This window comes from Carassius auratus, unplaced genomic scaffold (genome assembly GCF_003368295.1).
Source record: "Carassius auratus strain Wakin unplaced genomic scaffold, ASM336829v1 scaf_tig00024407, whole genome shotgun sequence".
Classification (NCBI taxonomy): domain Eukaryota; kingdom Metazoa; phylum Chordata; class Actinopteri; order Cypriniformes; family Cyprinidae; genus Carassius; species Carassius auratus.
In genome coordinates this window covers 20,720-44,910 of record NW_020525341.1, presented here as the reverse complement: position 1 = coordinate 44,910, position 24,191 = coordinate 20,720, and the positions used below count along the sequence as shown (strand labels likewise).

Sequence of the window (24,191 nt, the reverse complement as noted above, 5' to 3'; positions counted from 1 at the left end):
TACCATCAAAATGGATAGAAGAATAACCAGAATGGCAAAGGCTCAGCCAATGATCACCTCAGGATGATCAAAGACAGTCTGGAGTTACCTGTAAGTACTGTGACAGTTAGAAGACGTCTGTGTGAAGCTAATCTATTTTCAAGAGTCCCCGCAAAGTCCCTCTGTTAAAAAAAAAGGCATGTGCAGAAGAGGTTACAATTTGCCAAAGAACACATCAACTGGCCTAAAGAGAAATGGAGGAAATTTTGTGGGCTGATGGAGGTAACATTGTTCTTTTTGGGTCCAAGGGCCACAGGCAGTTCGGGTGAGAACGACCCCCAAACTCTGAATTCAAGCCACAGTACACTAGTGAAGACAGTGAAGCATGGAGGTGCAAGCATCATGATATGGCATCGTTTCTGCCTACTATGGTGTTGGGCCTATTTATCGCATACCAGGGATCATGGATCAGTTTGCATATGTTAAAATACTTGAAGAGGTCATGTTGCCCTATGCTGAAGAGGACATGCCCTTGAAATGGTTGTTTCAACAAGACAATGACCCAAAACACACTAGTAAACGGGCAAAGTCTTGGTTCCAAACCAACAAAATTAATGTTATGGAGTGGCCAGCCCAATCTCCAGACCTTAATCCAATTGAGGAACTTGTGGGGTGATATCAAAAATGCTGTTCTGAAGCAAAACCAAGAAATGGTGAATGAATTGTGGAATGTTGTTAAAGAATCATGGAGTGGAATAACAGCTGAGGGGTGCCACAAGTTGGTTGACTCCATGCCACACAGATGTCAAGCAGTTTTAAAAAAACTGTGGTCATACAACTAAATATTAGTTAGTGATTCACAGGATTGCTAAATCCCAGAAAAAAAAAAGTTTGTACAAAATAGTTTTGAGTTTGTACAGTCAAAGGTAGACACTGCTATTTTTTTGAACACACCCCTTTCAACTAATTGCCCAATTGCACAGCCTTAAGAGCGTGCATATCATGAATGCTGGGTCTTGTTTGTTTTCTGACAATCTACTGAACCTACTGGTAACTTGTTTGCCACGTAGCAATAAAAATATACTAAAAACCTTGATTATTCTGGTTAGTCACATTGTACTGCTATTATTTTGAACAATACTGTATCTGTATATGCACCTGATTTATCCATACATTAAAACAATGTCAGTAATTTACTTGCCTAAACCAGGCCAATCCCAAACTAAATGACAGTAAAAATGATTTGCAGATCAGATACACGGATGTCTGGAAACAGATCATTGACATCCTTTCCTGTTTTAAATGTTAAACAAATTCTTATAGCATAATTTCACAGATATCTTCAATATTAATATGATTTAAACATGCAAAATTGGCTAAAGTCTGTATTGTTGTGTTTAGTAATTGTGAGTAATATATCATCTTTTCTATTATTAGATTTTGCAACATCTACTGCTGCCTCTGATTTTTGTTCTTACAATCTTTATTGTCAAGGCAAGTAATGATCCTTAGCTTCATTTAAAGGTGTTTAAGTTTGATATTTGCAATTTAATTTCCTTTGAACTGTAAATTACATAGCCAAGTAATATTTTATCAATGAATATGCAGTGTAAGAGCCTACTTCCCTAAGATTAACAAGGCATTAATGTTGATTCTTTTTTTTCTTTTTTTTACTGTTTTTGTCCACTACAGTTCTCTCATTTCTTCTTCGACACTTAAAGGTAAGATATTTGCAAAGTTTACATTTAAGTTCTATTTAATTAGTTTAAACAAAACTAATCAAGTAATATATTACATACATTATACTTTGGGAAGTACATGTACCTTGCAGGGGATTTGTCTTTAGTGTTGAAAGATCACAAAAAAAAGTTTTAAAACTTTACTGTCAATCAGTACACTTACTATTTGAGGAAAATAAGCTTGATATTAATTTTACTGACATTAAAGTTGATAAAGTTAAAGCAAAAAGAATGTTAAAATGAAATCTTACTTAAATCTTACCAATAAAATGTCTTTGGTCCTTTAAATATAGCAGTAGTGTATATCTATATCTATCTATCTATCTATCTATCTATCTATATATATATATATATATATATATATATATATATATATATTTAATTGTCTTCTGGACAACTGTCAGATCAGCACTCTTCCCCATGATTGTGTAGCCTAGTAAACCAAACTGAGAGACCATTTTGAAGGCTCAGGAAACCTTTGCAGGTGTTTTGAGTTGATTAGCTGATTGGAGTGTTATTATTTGTACATGTATCCCACTATTCTTGACACTTATTTACTATTCGCTTGTTAAGTCTGACGTCACGTCTCACCGCTTCCGTGTCCAAACGCTCTATTAGATACCACGAGAAAACAACAAAAGGTGCTAATATAAACTCACAATATAGTATAATACTAGCGAAAATGTTATAATCCTAACCTTTAACTCCATACTGAAGTCCCAGATAGCCAGACAATGAAAAAACATTTTTTATAATATAAAAATTATTTGTGTTTGGAACGCTTGTGAGCACAGATACTGTAGTGTCCACCGTAAGTGTAAAAGGGTTTAGCTTGATAAATATAAATAAACAGTGCTCATAAACGGCTGCTGAGGTCGTATTCTCAAGTGAAGCGAGTCAAGGCTTGGATCCAGAAACAGCACTTCTTACGTCATCACTTAACAACCGAATAGATAAAAATTAATAGTTCTGATCTGAGGGAGAAATTTGACATTTTTACTTCCTGATTAAATACTATCCTTTAAATATAAACACTACAACTGTCTCTTAGAATGAGCTCTGAAAAGAGAGAGATGCACAGGAAATATGTTCATGCTTGGAGAACAACAAGGCAGGCTCTGACCAGATCTCCATCTCACCTGGAGAGTAATCCACCAGCTGAAGTACAATCACTTGATCTTCCACTTGAAGAACAATCACAAAAGGATGTTGACATGGTGATGATTTGTGGAGAGTGTTCATCTGACAATGAACCCTATTTGCATTCTGCAAATGTGGAAGAACAGTCAAGAGCAGCGACATGGGAGGGTATTAACAGTTTGAATGTATCCTCTGCTTCTGACCTTGAAGAACAAGCAGAAGACAGTAGGGACGTGTCGCTGGCAAAAGAACTGTCCACGTGGGCCAGTGAATACCAGATAAAACATAATGCACTTGACAACCTGCTCAAATTGCTACAAAGGCATGGACACAATGAATTACCCTCGACTGCCCGGACTCTCTTGCACACTCCCCGGCAACTGACATAAAGCAATTATCTGGAATGGAATATGTTTACTTTCCACTAACACAGAAATTACAAGCAGCACTAAAAAATTACCCTCCTGATCTAGCAGAACTCCAATGTCTTGATTTATCATTCAACATTGATGGCTTACCACTGTAGAAGAGTTCCAAAACATGTATGTGGCCAGTTCTTTGTGCAGTCATGTTAGACCCAGTCACCATTTTCCCCACGGCTCTGACAAGCGGTTAAGTCGACCAACAGATCTTGGCTTTTTGGAAGACACAGTAAGGGAACTGGCTCATCTGATGAATCTTGGGATTCACTACATGGGAAGAAAAATAAAAGTAAATTTGAGGTGCTTTGTGTGTGATGCTCCAGCTCGTGCATTAGTGAAGAATATTAAACTGTTCTCTGGGTACTTTGGCTGCGACCGATGTGAGCAAAAAGGTACATGGGTAAACAGAGTCGCATACCAAGAAACAGCTGACCTCAAACTCAGGACAGATGAAACATTCAGAAATCAATCACAAATTCAGCATCATCATGGGAACACACCTCCCCATAGACATGGTGCAGAGTTTTCCCATTGATTACATGCACCAGGCTTGTCTAGGTGTAATGAAAGGACTCCTGCACATCTGGACCAGAGGAGACAGAGTTGTGAGGGTTTCAGCCAGCCAAATCACAGAGATTAGTGCAAGACTGCGGTCTCTTCGGAAATGCATCCCATCTACTTTTGTGCGAAAGCCTAGAGGTCTTGAGGAACTGGACAGGTGGAAAGCAACTGAGTTTCGTCAGTTCCTTCTTTACACTGGGAAGATTGTGTTGAAGGGTATACTGCCTGATTAAATGTATTTGCACTTCCTTTCCTTTAGCATAGCCATGATAATTTTGGTATGTCCAAGTCTTGTGCAGGAACACTCGAAATATGCAGATGAACTGCTGCATTATTTTGTGGAAAAAGGTCGGAATCTTTATGGACAAGAATTCCTTGTTTACAACACACATGCAATGTTGCACATAGCAACAGATGCTGAAAACTTCAGTGGTCTGGAAAATTGTAGTGCCTTCATGTTTGAAAACTATCTGCAGACACTCAAGAGGATGGTGCGTTCTGGTAGAAACCCACTGATTCAGGTTGCTAGGAGGCTGGAAGAGAAAGTCGAACAGAAAAAAACAACAACTGTAGGCAAAATCTCTACCAAGACCCAAGACAGTGCATATGTCCTCAGCGGTGGTCAATGCTGTGAAGTCCTGCAAGTGGCTGACAAAGAACAAGGAGTGCTTTGCCGTGTTAACAGTAAACCTGAGCCACTGTTCGACAGCCCATGCATGTCATTTTTGATTGGTGCCTACAAATACAAAAGAAAACACAATACCATTTCATGGATTTCAAAAACAGAACTCACAAAACATGCAATTAAGATTAGCACAGAAGAGAGAAGTGAGATTTTTCTGTCAGTGCTCCATGAATTTTAATCAAAGGTAACAGGATGTCATATGTAGTATAAGATAAATGTACACATCATCCTTCGCATTTACAATGATTTTTTCTTTTTTGTAGAATGTATGCAATTGTAGAATTTTCAGAGGAGGGAACATGTGAAATGGTGCCAGATATCTGGTTGTTTATGAAGGATGAGGTATTCAATTCTGTCTCACTTTTATCAACAACAAACGTTTAAAAATAATGTGTGAAGATGGCATTGTATTGTAATTTTGCAAAACTTTCAAGAGGGTCTGGCTGCAGACTTGCACTTGCACTCTCAGACTTGCACTTTCAGACACTTGCACTTCCGCTAGTGACATCACTTGCAGTCTTTATTTTTTATTTTGTTGAATTTTTTATTACTTTTTGTTTGAAATTCCCAACATTTTGTAACAGTAGCAAGGTAGTGAAGACAAGAAAAAATAAACTAAATTACAGTTAGGGATGTCCCGATCAGGTTTTTTTTTGCCCTCGATTCCAAGTCCGAGTCATTTGATTTTCGGTATCTACCGATACTGAGTTCCGATCCGATACTTCTATAATACATAAAAATAATAAAGAAGAGCGAAAAAACAGATCCAGGATGTTCAATAAATTACATTTTGAAATATATTCAAATAGAAAACAGCTATTTTAAATAGGCTGGTAAAAATATGTAAAAAAATTTAGTGTTTTGCTGTACTTTGGATCAAATAAATGCAGACTTGGTGAATAGAAGAGACTTAAACTTCTGACTGGCAACTTAATTTTTTCTCTAATGTAAAGCTTTTAATTTGCTTACAGGTCCTTCTAAATAAATTAGCATATTGTGATAAAGTTCATTATTTTCCAAAAATGTAATGATAAAAATTTAACTTTCATATATTTTAGATTCATTGCACACCAACTGAAATATTTCAGGTCTTTTATTGTTTTAATACTGATGATTTTGGCATAAAGCTCATGAAAACCCAAAATTCCTATCTCAAAAAATAAGCATATTTCATCCGACCAATAAAAGAAAAGTGTTTTTAATACAAAAAAAGTCTACTTTCAAATAATTATGTTCAGTTATGCTCTCAATACTTGGTCTGGAATCCTTTTGCAGAAATGACAGCTTCAATGCGGCGTGGCATGGAGGCAATCAGCCTGTGGCACTGCTGAGGTGTTATGGAGGCCCAGGATGCTTCGATAGCGGCCTTAAGCTCATCCAGAGTGTTGGGTCTTGCTTCTCTCAACTTCCTCTTAACAATATCCCACAGATTCTCTATGGGGTTCAGGTCAGGAGAGTTGGCAGGCCAATTGAGCACAGTAATACCACGGTCAGTAAACCATTTACCAGTGGTTTTGGCACTGTGAGCACGTGCCAGGTCGTGCTGAAAAATGAAATCTTCATATCCATAAAGCTTTTCAGCAGATGGAAGCATATGCTTCGTCCTTGTTTCATTATAGATTAAGAAAATAATTCATAAATGCACGCATAATTATCAGTGAACCTGATAAGCTTTATTCATTTTAGGCTTATTCTCAAATTCAGACTGTGTTAGGGGGGCGGGTTTATTAGGCAATTTTAATCAGACGATTTGACCGGAGAGATTTAATTTTGTCGGACATTTCATTTTTTTTTCGGCCAATGTCCGGCAATTACAGGACAACGGAAACCCTGGCATTGATACAGCACTCTGGGAACAGCCTATTCGTTCAGAAATTTCTTTCTGTGTCTTACCCTTTCGCTTGAGGGTGTCAATGATGGCGTTCTGGACAGCAGTCAGGTCAGCAGTCTTACCCATGATTGCAGTTTTGAGTAATGAACCAGACTGGGACTTTTTAAAAGCCTCAGGAATCTTTTGCAGGTGTTTAGAGTTAATTAGTTGATTCAGATGATTAGGTTAATAGCTCGTTTAGAGAACCTTATCATGATATGCACATTTTTTGAGATAGGAATTTTGGGTTTTCATGAGCTGTATGCCAAAATCATCAGTATTAAAACAATAAAAGACCTGAAATATTTCAGTTGGTGTGCAATGAATCTAAAATATATGAAAGTTAAATTTTTATAATTACATAAATAATGAAAATAATAAACTTTATCACAATATGCTAATTTCTTGAGAAGAACCTGTAGAAATCTATAACTGCTGGACGATAACAAATAACAATGATTTGTTTATATACTACAAACACGGTTTATGTCAATCATTACTACATTGTTCATATACTTTATTCATTACCTGCTGGAGATGACTTGAAATACCATATATGGTCATAATCATATAGGAACATCTTCGCGTTTGCAAACGTTTCTGCTTTTCTGTGAAAACAACAGTTTTCATACAGCGAAAGCTGGATGCTTTTGTCCATATTAGGAATTTCCTGATATGACTTTCTGCGCGAGAGCGCCCTCTGGCATCGAGTATGAATGAAACGTACACTGCAGGAGTGTTTAGCGCCACATGATGTTCATCTCGCCTTATTCTGGGTCCAAATAAAACAACAGATCATGCGCAGACTATCCTGCATCTCTGAGTTTAAATCTATATTTATTCACATCTTTATTATAAATATCCAAGGCGAGTCCTGATTGGGAGGTAACGTCCGATTCTGATCGAGTCTGAAACCACGTGATCGGGCTAGATTTCTGATCACGTGATCAGATCTGGACATCCCTAATTATAATGTCACTTGCAATTGCTACTTGCACTCTCTGCTATCTGCGACATTTACAATCGACATAAATCGTGCATGTTGCCAATGGAGACAAGACGCTGTGGTGGTGATTAAAAGATTAAAACTTATTTAGTGATATAACGTACAGGGTCCTGCAGGAAAAAGACAAGACCGGCAAATCCGTGGCCAAAACACCAGAATATGAACGCTTGTGCAAAGTCTCTCGCTAAGCGTTTTCCTCCTGTAGAAAAACAAATACTTAACATGGCTTAAATAATAATACAATTTATGTAATTAATAACTCACCCTCATGTCGTTCCAAACCAGTGAGACCTCCATTTATCTCCGGAACACAGTTTAAGATATTTTAGATTTAGTCCAAGAGCTTTCTGTCCCTCCATTGAAACTGTGTGTACGGTATTCTGTCCATCTCCAGAAAGGTAATAATCATAATTTTGATTATTGGGTGAACTAACCCTTTAATGTATTAAGATGCTATTTAATTTGATATTTTAATATGCAGTTCATTATTTTAATGAATATTTATATAGTATTTTCCTCATATACCGCAAAATGTGGCATAATGGACTAAGACGATAAAGGCCAAACTCAGTATGCTTCTCTACATTATTAAAATACATAATTAATATGTACAGGCAAGCAGGTGAGCCCAGAATAAACGAAACACGCAAAGTTTCGCGTTAAGCATTTTTCTATATAGAATAAACTGTCTACAACTCGTTTATATCACTGTCTTTGTCCATTAATCTACATTATGTGTTTTATTTATAATGATTTTCTATAGGAGGAAAACGTTTAATGTACAATTTAACGCACTGCGTTCTGTACTCGTCTGCTTGCCTGTACAGAGATGATCATTTTAAAATCACTTAATGCATTTCATAGTGCATGTTCATATGTGCTGGTCTGTATAAATATTGAGTCAACAACAAGACATATAGGCTACACCTACTGAATTGTCTTTATCATCTTAGTCTGTTAGTAGGTCACATTAAGCGTTTTGCTGTATGGGAGGACAAAGTTTGCGCATTGTGTTCATAGCCATCTGCTTGCCTTGTTTTTTCTACAGGAGGAAAACGCTTAACGAAAGACTTTGTGCATTGCGTTCATATTCTGCTGTTCTGTGGCCATGGATTTGCCGGTCATGTCTTTATCTTGCAGGACCCTGAACGTTATAGTAGTAGGCCAACTAATTTAGTTTCACCAGCACAGCGTCTTGTCTCCATTGGCAACAAGCACGATTTGTGTTGATTGCAAGTGACATCACAGGTAGCGTAGAGTGCAAGTGATTGCAAGTGACATTGTAATTTGGTTTATTTTTTCTTGTCTTCACCACCTGGCTACTGTTGTAAAATGTTGAGAGATTCAAACAAAAAGTTATCAATAAATAGAACAAAATAAAAAAATTAAGACTGCAAGTGACGTCGCTAGCAGAAGCACAAGTGTCTGAGAGTGCAAGCCAGACCCTTCTCAAAACTTTTAGATGTCAACAAATTGTTAGAGATCTGTTCTTTTAAGTAATTAACTTTTTTTTTTTGCTTTTTCTTGATTTCCATTTTCAACTGCTCTTGTTTTCTTATTCTAACTTTGAAGTTTTAATACTTCATTATTCATATCATAATTCAATAATTGTACTATTTTAATGCAGGTACAATACTGTTACTGGCCACCAATGAATGCAACAAAAAAAGTACAAAAGATTGAATTGCCCGATAAAGAAAATTGGGCCAAGCACAGGGTCAGGGTGTTTGCTAAAACAGGTATTCCTTTTTACTTAAAGGACCATTCAAAAAAAGAACATTACTGCAACAACAGTACAGAAATGCTAAATTGTACTCACCATATTTTTGCTTCAGATGACTATGAAAGAGCTAAACAGTGGTCGAAAAAAGCAGCTGTGCAATCTTCACTTGAGAGCTGTGATGACTCCCCAAAAGGAAAAGACGACCAGTGTGTCTCAGCAGCTCTGATGAAGGTATGAACCTGAGTATGTGAAAAGTTCACAATTAAATGACTAAAGTAAAATGACTAGAAATAATAAAAAAATATATATTTTTAAAGATATTTCTGTACTACCTCGCCCCCAAAAGAAAAGCCGGTTGGATTGCAAAACCACTGGTAGGCCTTCTTAAAGGAACACTTTTAATTATGATTCTTTTAAAGGGTTAGTTCGCCCAATTTGCTAAATTATGTCATTAATAACTTGCCCTCATGTTGTTCCAAACCCGTAAGACCTCTGTTTATTTTTGGAACACAGTTTAAGATATTTTAGATTTAGTCCCAGAGCTCTCAGTCCCTCCATTGAAGCTGTGTGTACGGTCTACTGTCCATGTCCAGAAAGGTAAGTAAAACATCAAAGTAGTCCACGTAGTCGTAGTTTTTGCTATTTTTGGACCAAAATGTATTCTCGATGCTTCAAAAAATTCTAACTGACCCTCTGATGTCACATGGACTACTTTGATTAATGTTTTTCTTACCTTTCTGGACATGGACAATATATCGTACACACAGCTTCAAATGGAGGGACTGAGAGCTCTCGGACTAAATCTAAAATATCTTAAACTGTGTTCTGAAGATAAACGGAGGTCTCACGGGTTTGGAACGACATGAGGGTGAGTTATTAATGACATATTTTAGATTTTTGGGTGAACTATACCTTTACTATACCTTTACAACTTGTGTACATTTTCATACAAAAAGTGTCAGAATAACTAAATTTCAGTAGTCAATCCCAATACCAGTATACTTTTTTTATTATTTAACTTTTATTATTACAACAGTGGAACCTCAGCTGCCAGTTTCACCGGAAAATAAAAAATTTAAATTACCCAACAGGCAAACCACCTTCAATCAATCAATAAAGATGCCATCAAGATGTGAAGAGCTTCCCATGCCAGATGTGCCAATAAGGCCAACTCCACCCAGAGACACCCTGAAAATTGGTAGTGTTTTTTGTTTTAATTATAGTGCATAGCCCCATTCTATTCATCAGCATTACTTTAGCATTATGTTGCATTAACTAAGGATGTGTTTGCAGTTGGCATTAACATGCAACCTGTATTCAGATGTTCGAACATAGTTTCAACTGTATATATTTAGGAACTATGGTCCATGAAACAACTCCAGAAACTTCAGTAGAGTATTTATAAGCATATTTTAAATCTATTTCCTAAATTATGTCTCTAATTTGCAATATGCACTGTAACTGTTACACTTACCTTCGTTATCGGTGTTATTTGGTGATTCTCCTTCATGACTCTCTCCACTGCTGGTTAAACCAGGTCCTGTAAACATTCACTGTGATTAGCCCTCTGTCAAGATAACAGTTACATTCAACTTACCTGTCTGTCCACTGTTATAAAAATAAAATAATACTGCATTTTGAGATTCAACTGTCTTCCAAGTCTAGATTATCTTAAAAGGATAGTTCATCCAAAAATTTAAATTCTGTCATAATTTACCTTTTTTTAGCACCTTCATGATGCTCCAAAACTGTATTAGTATCCTTCTTTTGTTAATCACAAAAGATGATATCTTGAAGAATGCTGTTAAGCAAAAAATGTGCTGGTCCCAACTGGCTTCCATTATATGGGGGTGAAAATACTATGCAAGTCAGTGAGGACCAGCAATCGGTTACACATATTGATCAAAAAAAATGCTATCCTTTTTTTTCAGCAGAAAAAATAAAATGCATTTGTTTGGAACAACCTAAGTGTGAGTAAATGACAGAATTTTCCTTTTTGGGTGAACTATTTCTATCTTATTTTTTTTTTACAGTGCATTACCTTTCATTTTAACTTTAAATTTTAATCTTTACATTTCTACTTTTTTACCCTCAGATTCCAGATTTTAAAATAGTTGTATCTCACCCAAATTATTGTCCTCATAACAAACCATACATCAAAGGAGAGATTATTTATTTAGTTTTCAGATTATGTATAAATAACTATTTTGAAAAATTTACACTTAAGACAAGTGCTCCAGTTTCACATATGCTTTTTCTGCACTCTCCTTTCAATCGTAAAATGCGTCTGAACAATATGACATTTTTTCTTTCTGATCATACCAGATTCATTTTGGGAAATTTGATTTTGGTATGTTTAGATTAATTAGCCAGTCTGTGATCAATCAATAAATCACAATAATCCCACGCTATATAGGTACTGCTAAAAACTGTAAAAGCTACCATAAAAGTGTCTGCTAAATTACTAAATGTAAATGCACTGCTAATGTGATACAGGCACAGTGATTGCATGTTAATGCCAAGTCCAAATGCAGCCTAAGAAGAAAAATAGTATTGCATTTCTACTTTGTTGGACTCATGGTTACTTTTAAGGTTCACTGAAATATAAAAATGACATTTTTTTTATGCACCCTCATGTAAAACAGATTTTAAGGAACCAATGAGATTTGCATGCAATAATGTTTAACCTTACCATACTTAACCATTTGCCATATTTGATGTGTTCTATGTATGCGAATAAAATACGAAAATAAAATCTGCTGCTGACGTAGAAGACACAAACGCTGTTCCTTGTTTACAAGCATAAGACTGCACACACATGCTTCGTGGTACTCTTGATAACGGAGGAGGACAGTGACACAAATGAGAGTAAATCATTGAATTAAGTTGTTATTTTTGTTTTCTTTGCACACAAAAAATATTCTTGTAGCTTCATAAAAATAAAAATTGAACCACTGATGTCACATAGACTATGTTATTACTTTATTTCTGGGTCTGAGAACATTTCAGCTAAATTGCTGTCTGTGGAAGGTCAGAAAGTTCTCAGATTTCATGAAAAATATCTTAAGTTGTGTTCTGCAGATGTACAAAGGTCTTACAGGTTTGCGACGACATGAGGGTTGGCAATTAATGACATAACTTTCATTTTTCAATGAACTATCCCTTTAGCTGACGGTTATGGTGAATATTAAAAGAAAATCCTAGTTTTACATACCTTAATTTTAACGAATCAATATTGATTCTCCTCAGATCACCTCCTTACCCTCCTCATTCAAAAAATAGTAACCATAGAAAGTGAGATGAAGGCAATGAGGAGCTCAATAGCAGCCATGCATGAACTTTATGCTCGTGCCCTGGGTGATGGGACTTGCCAGCAAGCAGAGGAGATGAGCCTTGAAGTGTGTGGCACCATCAATAAACTCCTCTCCCTTGAAGAAAAGATGAAAGACGACACCTTTAGGAAGAAAGTGGTGTGTTACTGGTGAACAGTCTGTGAAATGCTTAATTAACACATTTATGTTAATAAAAAAAATAATAAACTGAACTATTTAGAAAATGTATTCCATCTTGCAGACACATCATTTATGCCTCGTTGGAGGTCCAAACCCTGGGGAGAACACCCGGCGGGTAATGCGGGCAGTGGCCTCCTACGGCGTTTGGAAGGAATTCAGCCTAAAGGGGAAAAAAGTAAAGAGACCACTCCAAAACCTGATTATCATGAAAATCTTAATAAGTACGTACAATATGTCAGTGAATCCAAAACAATCAGTACTACCAGTACTTTTTGAAGTATTGCTTCTTAAAGATTATTGGTTTTTAATTAGCTTTAGTCAAATGTATTTGCAATCAACTGGAACCAGCTGTTTACAAAAGTGTGAACCAAATGGCCCATATAATTAGCCTCTTAGGTTAAACTACTGCTCAGCCAAATACACCAAAATCTAACACTTCATAATTATGGGATTTCATATTACAGAGGCAGTGATGAGGTCCAATCCTGGGATCCAGCAAGCCAAAGTGGAAGACATTGTAGCAGACACATTAAAACATACTCCAGCAAGGTGTCAGAATGTAAGCTTCTTTTTAAGTTCTATCTTAAAGGATCCTAAAATTTCACGGTTTGAAATGTGTTTAAATTTTGGTTCTGTTGTTTGTAAGGATGTTAGAGATATATATTTCATGAATAGCAGAACTTTTAATAACTAATTTTCTTTTTGTTTTGTTTTGTTTTTTAAAGAGTGTCTTCTAAATCAGCAAGTTAGGAGTTACCTGTAGCCTAAAGATGTTTTTTGAATAAGAGTGTACATTATGAATGTACTATAGGTATGAATTATTAGGGCTGGGTGATATGGGCAAAAATTTATCTCTCTATTTTTTGGGCCGATTTACAATAAACGGTATATATCTCGGTATTCTCGTTTTTGTATATATATATAAACAAATCTGTATGTAATATATATATACACACACAATACAGACCAAAAGTTGGACACACCTTCTCATTCAAAGAGTTTTCTTTATTTTCATGACTATGAAAATTGTAGATTCACACTGAAGGCATCAAAACTATGAATTAACACATGTGGAATTATATACATAACAAAAAAGTGTGAAACAACTGAAAATATGTCATATTGTAGGTTCTTCAAAGTAGCCACCTTTTGCTTTGATTACTGCTTTGCACACTCTTGGCATTCTCTTGATGAGCTTCAAGAGGTAGTCACCTGAAATGGTCTTCCAACAGTCTTGAAGGAGTTCCCGAGAGATGCTTAGCACTTGTTGACCCTTTTGCCTTCTGTCTGCGGTCCAGCTCACCACTAAACCATCTCGATTGGGTTCAGGTCCGGTGACTGTGGAGACCAGGTCATCTGGCGCAGCACCCCTTCACTCTCCTTCTTGGTCAAATAACCCTTACACAGCCTGGAGGTGTGTTTGGGGTCATTGTCATGTTGAAAAATAAATGATGGTCCAACTAAACGCAAACTGGATGGAATAGCATGCCGCTGCAAGATGCTGTGGTATCCATGCTGGTTCAGTATGCCTTCAATTTTGAATAAATCCCCAACAGTGTCACCAGCAAAGCATCCCCACACCATCTCACCTCCTCCTCCATGCTTCACGGTGGGAACCAGGCATGTAGAGTCCATCCGTTCACCTTTTCTGCGTCGCACAAAGACACGGTGGTTGGAACCAAAGATCTCAAATTTGGACTCATCAGACCAAAGCACAGATTTCCACTGGTCTAATGTCCTTCCTTGTGTTCTTTAGCCCAAACAAGTCTCTTCTGCTTGTTGCATTCTTTAGCAGTGGTTTCCTAGCAGATATTCTACCATGAAGGCCTGATTCACACAGTCTTCTCTTAACAGTTGTTCTAGAGATGTGTCTGCTGCTAGAACTCTGTGTGCCATTGACCTGGTCTCTAATCTGAGCTGCTGTTAACCTGCGATTTCTGAGGCTGGTGACTCGTATGAACTTATCCTCCGCAGCAGAGGTGACTCTTGCTCTACCTTTCATGGGGTGGTCCGCATGTGAGCCAGTTTCTTTGTAGCGCTTGATGGTTTTTGTGACTGCACTTGGGGACACTTACAAAGTTTTCCCAATTTTTCGGACTCACTGACCTTCATTTCTTAAAGTAATGATGGCCACTCGTTTTCCTGTACTTAGCTGCTTTTTTTTCTTGCCATAATACAAATTTTAACAGTCTAACAGGACTGTCAGCTGTGTATCCACCTGACTTCTGCACAACACAACTGATGGTCCCAAGCCCATTTATAAGGCAAGAAATCACACTTATTAAACCTGACATGGCACACCTGTGAAGTGAAGACCATTTCAGGTGACTACCTCTTGAAGCTCATCAAGAGAATGCCAAGAGTGTGCAAAGCAGTAATCAAAGCAAAAGGTTGCTACTTTGAAGAACCTACAAATATGACATATTTTCAGTTGTTTCACAATTTTTGTTATGTTTAATAAAGTGAATGTAACCATGTAAGCCTTTATATTATGTGCAAAAATGGGTAAAATCACATTTCATTCTAACATTGTAACATTGAAATCTAAAAACTCAAATAAAGCTTTTAAAGTGGAAGTTAAATTCACTAAACTAAAATGAAAATGAATGAGAACAGAAGCACAAAGTTGTGTTAGGGTATTTAGATTACCCCCTTAGAGTCAGTGCTATCACAAAAATAGACTTACTTGTTGGTTTCAAATTCTACATGTCACATTTATTGTCCAACTACAAATATTTCAGCGAAATAAGTTACTAAAACAGAGATGAAAAATGTAATTGACTTTACTCTGGAAAAATAAATGTTCTGCAATATCTTCAAAAGATTTTAGAAATTTAGTGAATTTTATACATACTATTATGCTAGCACGTGTGGAAATATTTCAACCACGTGTTTCAAATACCCACGCTTTACAACATCTAAAATATTATCAACTGGGCTTGAAAACAAATAATTTCAAAAGCGCAATACTGCAGTACATGTAAACTATAATGAAGATTAAGGGTACATAGTGATTAATGTCTTACGTTAGCTGCACGTGCAATTCAACTTGCAACTGCTAGATGATACGATTAGCGTTATCTTCGCTATCACAGAGAAGACATCATTATTATACCTTCAACATCCGACACTCATAACAAAAGACATAAGTTATTAAGTGAAAGATATGATTACTCACAGAGCTGGGTAGTAACGGATTATATGTAATCTGGATTACGTAATCAGATTCCAAAACTCAAGTACTTGTAATTAGAGTAAACTACTTTTTAAAGTACTCGTAATCAGACTACAGTTACTTTTTTATGGATTACATGATTACATATTATTTACACAATGGAAATAAGTCATTCACAAATCATTGATTCCCCTAAGTTTCTTTTTTTTTACGTTTATATTTTTTCCTAATAAACCTGCTGCTTATATACGTTCGTGATTCTTCGAGTTTTTCCGGCGGAGAGGGGGATGGGTGTCAGAATCACGCTCAGAAGAAATCAGCAAGATATTGGGATATGGAGGGGAACCATACAGTCTATGAGGGGAACGCAGCCTTTAATCACTGGATGTTCAGACATCATTTAATTTTTTTTTTAAGACATGGCAAAATGTCATTATTCCGTGTAAACTCTGCCTACCACTGATTAATTTGCTGTCAATGGAAATCTTTGACCTACCAAAGTTATTGCTGGGAATTTCATGTCCTTTAATATATATTTGTAATGTTGAGATTTCTTCATTGCTACTACCCTATGCACTTCAAGTGTTTTGAGATGAAATATTTGACCTGGAAATGGTCTTTATATATTAGCCAGGGCTCGACATTAACGCTTGTCCAGGACAAGTGGATTTTGTGAAGGGGCAAGTGAAAGAGAATTTTATTTGCCCGACCGGACAAGTAACCTGATCAAAATTTTTATAACAAAAAATAACTAGGCCATCACCGAAACTTTGAAGAGAATGATTCTGATTTTATTACTTTCGGTGTAAACGGTGACTAATAACAGATAATGTATTGACAGTATCAAGGTCGCGTCAGTTGAGGCTCGTCCAGCCTGTCAGACTCGCGGAGAAATCAACACTATAAGAACAGCACACACAAAGAAACAAACATTGCGATACAAAAAATATAAATATTCTGTATAATATGTGCAACATCACACGACCAGGATTGATGTTTTTCCGACTTTCAGCTCGATTGCAAATGTGATATTGATTTTATACATCAGTTAAATAAACAGACTTACATTTAAGAGACATTGTGGATTTTTACTTCATTTCAAACAAAAATAATTCTAAGCAAAGCCAAAGCAGATCAGTCGCGCATCTCAGAGCAACAGTCTTTTGTTACTAAATGATTCATTTTTAAATGAGTCAATGATTCAGTGAGCCATTTATAAAATGGTTACCTCCTACATTTACTGAATGAATCAGCCATTTGAATGAATCGGTTTAATCAATGATTCACTCATTAAGAAAGTGACTTGTCACCCCCTACTGGTGGTTTAATATCATATTTAAAAGTATCATTGCATTTTTTTCAACATTTCATATTTTGTATTTCAAAAAAGTAAAAAATTAATCTAATAACACAATTTATTCATGTGAACAAATGGAGTTTGTTGATACTGATTTCATTTTAATAATAATAACAACCTTAATGTCTTATTATTCTAACGTAATGTATTGATCACATGTGAGAATTCAACATAAATGTAGACATCTACATTTAATCAGTTTAGGAAAATATTTTCCTTTATAAATTTAAAGTGTAACAGTCAATTCAATTCAATTCATTCAATTTGAGGCAAATATCAAAAAAATATACTGATTAAAGTAATACCTGATAGAGCACTGATGAGACCGTTTCAGAATAAATTACATTTGTGCCAAAAAACGAACAAAACATTTTTTCCCCGGCAAGTATACTTTTTTACTCGGACAAGTGAATGATTGATGTACTTGTACGAAGGACAAGCTCATGTAAAAGTTTAATGTGGAGCCCTGTATTAGCAATGTTATTGCTGTGAGTTTCATCCTCTTTAATATTCATTTTTGTAATGTTTTTATTGTTTGTCTTTTCCTCGTTGTTACTTTGCACTTAAAATGAAATGTCCTCGCTGAGTGAGTTTAGTCTTTTTCAAAATTCACGTTCGCAGTGTAGCTATATTGTTTGATGTTTTTTCATTTATACAGTCTTATTCCCTTTTAGTGTTTTTCTTTTTTTTTTTAGATTAAATATTTTACCTATTAGTGATATTGCTGTGAATTTCATGTTTTTCAATATTGGTTTTCAAAAAGTACTTAATTATAAGTAAATATTAGTGCTGTCAATCGATTAAAAAAAATTAACTAATTAATCGCACAATTTTTTAAAATTAATCGCGATTAATCGCGATTAATCGCAATTAAAAGACTGAAACTTTTTGGATATGTAAATGTAAAATGTAAATAATTAATGTAAACTCAAGACAAAGAAACTATTTAAATTCAAAATATGATTGTTTATTGGAATTTTTGTTTAACTTGTAACACAGATTTTCTCATGTAAACAACATACCTGCAATAAACCATCAATATCCTCCAAATTAACTGTTGGCTTGAAAGCCATATTTATTACAGAAATAAAAACACAGGCATGTAAGTACCATTTGAATTTCAAAACAATCAATGCCAATAAAAAACAAAAATGATTTCTGTTATGTTGAATTCTAAGTGGACTGCAAAAAAATTCCAAAGTATAGTCATTGCCAGTGCTTTAAGTGGGCCGGTATGCACTCAGTACCGCCACTTCCAAATATAGCTCTTGAGCGTACCGCCACCTCTCCGTGCGCCCAGAACGTGCTTGTAGCGTACCGGTACGTTCATCTGGACATCTGTTTTAATAGAGGTTTTAATCTTTTACCTGCACTGCCGATTTTCAGAGCGCCCTTCACAATGCAAGCTTCCTAATTCATCCCACCCAGAGCAGAAACTACATTACCCATTCACCCTTAAATTATACAAGTGAATAGCGCATGTGTCGCTTTTCCCACTGTTAAGTGTCAACAACTCAACGTGGCCGGAGAAGGTGTGTGAAACTCGTTGTGAGTTATACTAAAGCAAAATCTTGAGTGTTTATTGTCTGATAAACATTAAAAACTGTCTGCGGAGGCTGAGTCGTCCTGCAGCCCCCGCTGGCTGTTCATTGGCTGCAGCATCTTTTTTCTAAGTTCTAAAAAAATACCGTAGACGGCAAGGCACAAATTTAGATATTAATTTATCTAATTAATCTATAGCCCATGCACAAAGACAATATGATCTTTTTGTCCCCTTTTTGTTTTAAAGCTTGATGAAGAGAGAGAGAGCGCAAGTTGCTGCAGCTGAGGAGGACAGTGATGCACGCGCACAGGAGTGATTGACAGTTCGCGGCACTGTGTACAAAAAATACTCCGCTACACAATTATTTCCTTATTTTCGTTTAAGCTTATTAACGTTAGCGTTACAGAAAGGTCTGATTTACGCACTGTTACAGTCATTGTTTTTTTTTTTTTTTTTTTAAACAATGACATTTGAGTTCATGATTTTAATGTTGCTGTTTCTTGTGGCAGATTGAAGAGTAATCCGGCAGAGTTTTATACTGAAACTTTCCGTCTAAAAGTCCTTCCTTGGTCTTATCCATATTTCTTTGCACGTTGAACACACATAGGCCACAACTGGAAATAAAAAAAAACTGCAACCGCGTTAATTGCGTTATTTTTTTTTAACGCGTTAAATATTTCAAATTAATCGAATGCGTTAACGCGCTAATTTTGACAGCACTAGTAAATATGCTTTAAAATCATAAGATGTTATTTTTTTTTTTCAGTGTTACTAGCAAACTCTAACAGCAAGGTAAATTAGTGTAAGTATTTTCTAAGTATTAACTGTCCATACATTGCACTTGACAAATAAGCTATTGTGTTTTTTTTTTTTTTCTGAATATTTTATATATTTAAATACATTTTTTGAAAAGTACAAGATTAGGCTAACTGAATATATGTGATATCAAATAAGGGTTAGCACACATGTAATCTAAATGTAATCCAAAAGTAATTAGATTACGTTACCAAAAATGTGTAATGAAAGAGATTATATTACTGATTACATTTTTTTTTATGTAATCTGTAATCAGTAACTGATTACAATTCATAAGTAATCTACCAAGCTCTGATTACTCACTGTTACGAACTTGAAAGTGTCTAGGGCATGTACCGCAACATTTATATATTAACGTACTGCTGAAGGTGGGGGTATGGTGGAAGAACACATGACAGACTTTTTTAAAGGGAAAAATAAACTGGGCTTTATTCACAACAAGACAAAAGGCCACTGGACCCAGTCAAAAACAACAATAATGTGCGCTTGGTACAATGTGATATAAACAAAGACAAACAACAAACAATAAATGGGAAAAGAACAAAAAGTGGCGCCAAAGGAAAGAACAAAATATAACAAAACAATCCTTAATCTAAACCTAATCTAACCAAAACAAAAATGTAGAACACAAACCGAAATCTTCAGTGCATCCGGCACCCTAACTAAATTACCTATAAAACAGAAATACAAAGGATGGCGCTCACTTCTTACCTAGTGTGTCTAACAAATCATCTGCTACAGGTGCAGTGTATATCACGATATACTAACCTGCGTTCTCTTCCCAGAATGGCAGTTTTTAACAGATATCTCCGAGCGAATGAAAAGCTAGACACAAACTAATCTCGCCCATGTTAAGGCGTAACAAATACTTAGAAACACAAGGCACATAGCACACAACTTAATTCGCGGGCAGAAACAGTCAAAACCTCAGTTTACAGCAGATAAACTCATTCCGCTGCAAAGCGCTCGATTTACTACAGAGGAGTTCTCAATGTGCTCCGGAGAGAAAGCATGAATGAACACTTAACTATCACATTTTCGACGCCTTTCTTATGTTTGATTACCAGATTATAACCCTGCACAATCAGAGACCAGCGCATCAACCGTTAATTCAGATTATACATACGTGACAGAAAAACTAGTGGGTTATGATCTGTAAACACCATGACTGGAATACTACTCGATCCGACATACACATCAAAATATTGGAGGGCCATTAAGAGTGCTAGTGCCTCCTTCTCGATCGTCGAATAATTCAACTGATGTCTGTTGAACTTTCGGGAAAAATAACAGATAGGATGATCAATACCATCTTTACCTTCCTGAATTAACACAGCTCCAGCACTAACGGCATTCGTGTCTACATCGAGTTTAAAAGCAGAATCACAGTCTGGTGCGGCTAAAACAGGTGCATTACACAGAAGACCTTTGATCAAGTTGAAAACATGCTGACATTCATCAGACCATAAAAACTTCCGGGATGGACTAAGAAGTGAAGTCAGCGGGTACGCAATCATTGAAAAGTTTTTGCAGAAACCACGATAATAGCCAGCCATCCCTAAAAATCGACGGAGTTCACGTCGGGTGGTGGGAGCAGGGAACTCTACTATAGCAGTTACTTTTGCTTCTCCTGGGCGCATTTGACCTCGACCGACTTCCTTCCCAAGATATGTGATAGTGGCCTGCCCAAATTCACATTTAGCTAGATTTAAGGTCAGCGACGCTTTCTCAAGACGCTCAAAAACAGTTCGCAGTGAAGACACATGTTCTGACCAGTCAGTAGAATAAACCACTAGGTAATCTAGATATGCATTACACTTAGGCACCCCAGCCAACACAATATTGATGAGTCGTTGAAAAGTGGCTGGTGCGTTGCGCATGCCGAAAGCCATCACGGAGTACTGAAGGAAACTATCCGGTGTTACAAATGCCGAGATGTCAGAAGCACGAGACGTAAGAGGAACTTGCCAGTAACCTTTTAACAGTTCTAATTTACTGACATAACAAGCTGAACCAAGGTTATCAACACAATCTTCCATGCGCGGCAGTGGAAAACAATCCGGTACAGTTACGGCATTTACTTTTCGATAGTCGGTGCAAAATCGCACAGTACCATCGCTCTTTGGCACTAATAAGCACGGAGAACTCCAGGGACTACAACTGGATTGAGCAAATCCATGCTCTAACAGATACTCAACCTCATTCCGCATCAGAGCTCTTTTTGCTGTTTTCACGCGATACACATGTTGTTTGATCGGAGCAGCACCACCCACGTCAATATCATGCTCTAACACTGTAGTACGAGAAGGTACATCGTTAAACAAAGTAGGAAAATCATTAACCAATTGCATAATATCACATCCTTGTTGTTCAGTTAAATGAGACACACGAAATGCAAAATTAGTTAATACCTCAGAATTTGAAAGTCGAGCACATTGCTGGTAAGTGTGACGTAAGATTACTCCATCGTCCTCAGGATCAGTGATTTCTACAGCAGCGCAAGCTACTAAAACAGGAGATGACACAGGGACAGTAATTTCATCTGAAAGTAACTCATCCTGGACAGCTTCTCTGTTGTGAAAAGTCTTTAACATTTTCACATGACACACACGAGTCTTCCTCTTCCTGTCAGGAGTTCCGATAACGTAATCTGTATTACTGATTTTTCTCACCACCTCATACGGTCCAGAAAATCGTGCGGATAAAGCAGACCCTACCATAGGCAGCAACACCAACACCTGATCGCCCTTGTTAAAGGTACGCTGTACAGATTTACGATCATAGCAACACTTCATCTTTTTCTGAGCAACTTCAAGTGACTCCCTTGCCACTGAACAAGCTTTGTGCAAACGTTCACGGAACTTGATCACATAATCTATCACATTCACTTTAGGATTAGACTCTAAAGACAACAGATTCTCCTTGAGCATTTTCAAGGGTCCTCTGACAGTGTCCGAATACTAATTCAGCAGGACTGAATCCAAGGCTTTCCTGAACTGCTTCTCTGATCGCAAACAAAAGTAACGGTACACCCTCATCCCATTCCTTACCCGTATCCATGCAGTACTTTCTGAGCATTGCCTTCAGCGTTTGGTGGAAACGCTCAAGCGCCCCCTGGCCTTCAGCATGATAGGCACTTGCAACCCTGTGGGAAATATTTAAACTGGACAACACTTGAGAAAAGATCTTCGAAAGAAAATTAGTGCCTTGATCTGTCTGCACAATTTTCGGTAAACCAAACGTAGAAAAAAAACTTCACCAGTGCTCTTGTTACAACAGGTGCTGTAATCTTCCTCAATGGAACTGCCTCTGGGAATCTAGTCGCAGTAGACATTACAGTTAAAAACTGGTTACCGGTCTTAGACTTAGGCAAAGGGCCGACACAATCGACGATAACATGCTCAAATGGTTCCCCTATCACTGGAATAGGAACAAGTGGAGCACACGGAATGACTTGAATTTTTTTAAATCCCTGAAACTGTACAAATCTGATTCCATAAAACTGTCAGAAAAGGATAAGGCCTAAGATATTTCTTAAGCTGTAATGAAAACAGCACAATTAGCAACAACGACAAAAAAATAACAATTTATAATACAGTTTTTTTTCTGGTGATTAAAGAGATGTTTAAGTCTCTCTCTCTCTGTCTGTCTGCCACTCAGCTCATACCCCTCCCCCACTCACACACACACACACACACACACACACACACAGTCAGCACACATACATTCCTCACACAGAGTGACAGAGTGAGATCAGATGTCTGACAGTTTTTTAATTTTATTTTAACCATACAGTGCTGTAAAGTCATGAAACGATGCATATTTCCTCAGAATCACTGGTTTTCTAAATGAAAAATATTTGTTAAAGGTTTGGAAGCTGCAATTTAAAAATACAAGACGATTAATGTTTCACTTTTTACTGTTATTTCAAAAAATCACCACGACAAAACCGTTCAAGCTATCCAAAATCCCTTCGCAATTTAAGTTCCTCAATGTTTTTTCTTCATGTAGACAAAGTTTGGTGTGTATAGTGTACTTCCCCTGTGAGGAGTATGCATTAATTCACAAAAGAATATTCCCAAAAATCCATATTAAAGTCAAAATAGCCAACTTCCTGTTGCTCGTAGCTTATGACTGTGAATTAGAAAGTTGTCCATCTTGATAAGAACAATTTATGTACCAAGTTTGGTGTCTGTAGCTAAAACTAACCCCCCCACTTTTGACAAAAGGTGGCGCTATAGAGTGCTTCTTCCACGCCTTTTTAAAAGCTTTTGCCATGGTCTAGCTATCTTTAATACTGATATCTGTTTCGAGTTTCATGTAAATCTGAGCTTGTTATCTGCCTAAAAATCACCAGAACAGAACATTCAAGTTTGACACGTTGCCATGGGAACACTGTATTAGATATAAATATCCCCACAACAGATTTTCTTCAGCCGTGTTTTGTCATTATTCTGATGAAGTTTGAAGCAAATCAAGTAAAAATAAGATGCTGAATTCAAAGAGTTTTGAAAATGATTCACTTCCTGCTGCCAGTTGGTACCTAATAGTCACATAGATACGATCGGTATCATACAACGAACAAACCAATTAAGTTTGATCAAATTCAGGAAATGTATGTGGATGCTATTAGACATTTCCTGTCTCTCATTTCTCGCCATAA

The 24,191-nt window shown here is 36.6% G+C and overlaps 1 protein-coding gene and 1 long non-coding RNA gene across 2 annotated transcripts; one reads left to right on the top strand and one right to left on the bottom strand.

Moving 5' to 3' along the window:
* Positions 1-2,856: 2,856 nt before the first annotated feature.
* LOC113078147 (uncharacterized) lies at positions 2,857-12,800 on the bottom strand. The gene is made up of 8 exons (XR_003281456.1): positions 12,671-12,800; positions 12,340-12,553; positions 10,600-10,665; positions 10,226-10,313; positions 9,222-9,364; positions 3,781-4,577; positions 3,377-3,547; positions 2,857-2,984 (listed from the first exon to the last, which is right to left on the bottom strand). It is a non-coding gene; the product is annotated as an uncharacterized LOC113078147 (long non-coding RNA).
* On the top strand, positions 4,570-13,423 carry LOC113078146 (uncharacterized). Its single transcript, XM_026250466.1, has 7 exons — positions 4,570-4,710; positions 4,790-4,868; positions 9,030-9,141; positions 9,238-9,356; positions 12,699-12,858; positions 13,102-13,196; positions 13,363-13,423. Exons 1-7 carry the CDS (start codon positions 4,640-4,642, stop codon positions 13,372-13,374), a joined length of 648 nt encoding a protein of 215 aa, XP_026106251.1. The 5' UTR covers positions 4,570-4,639; the 3' UTR covers positions 13,375-13,423.
* The last annotated feature ends 10,768 nt before the right edge of the window (positions 13,424-24,191 follow it).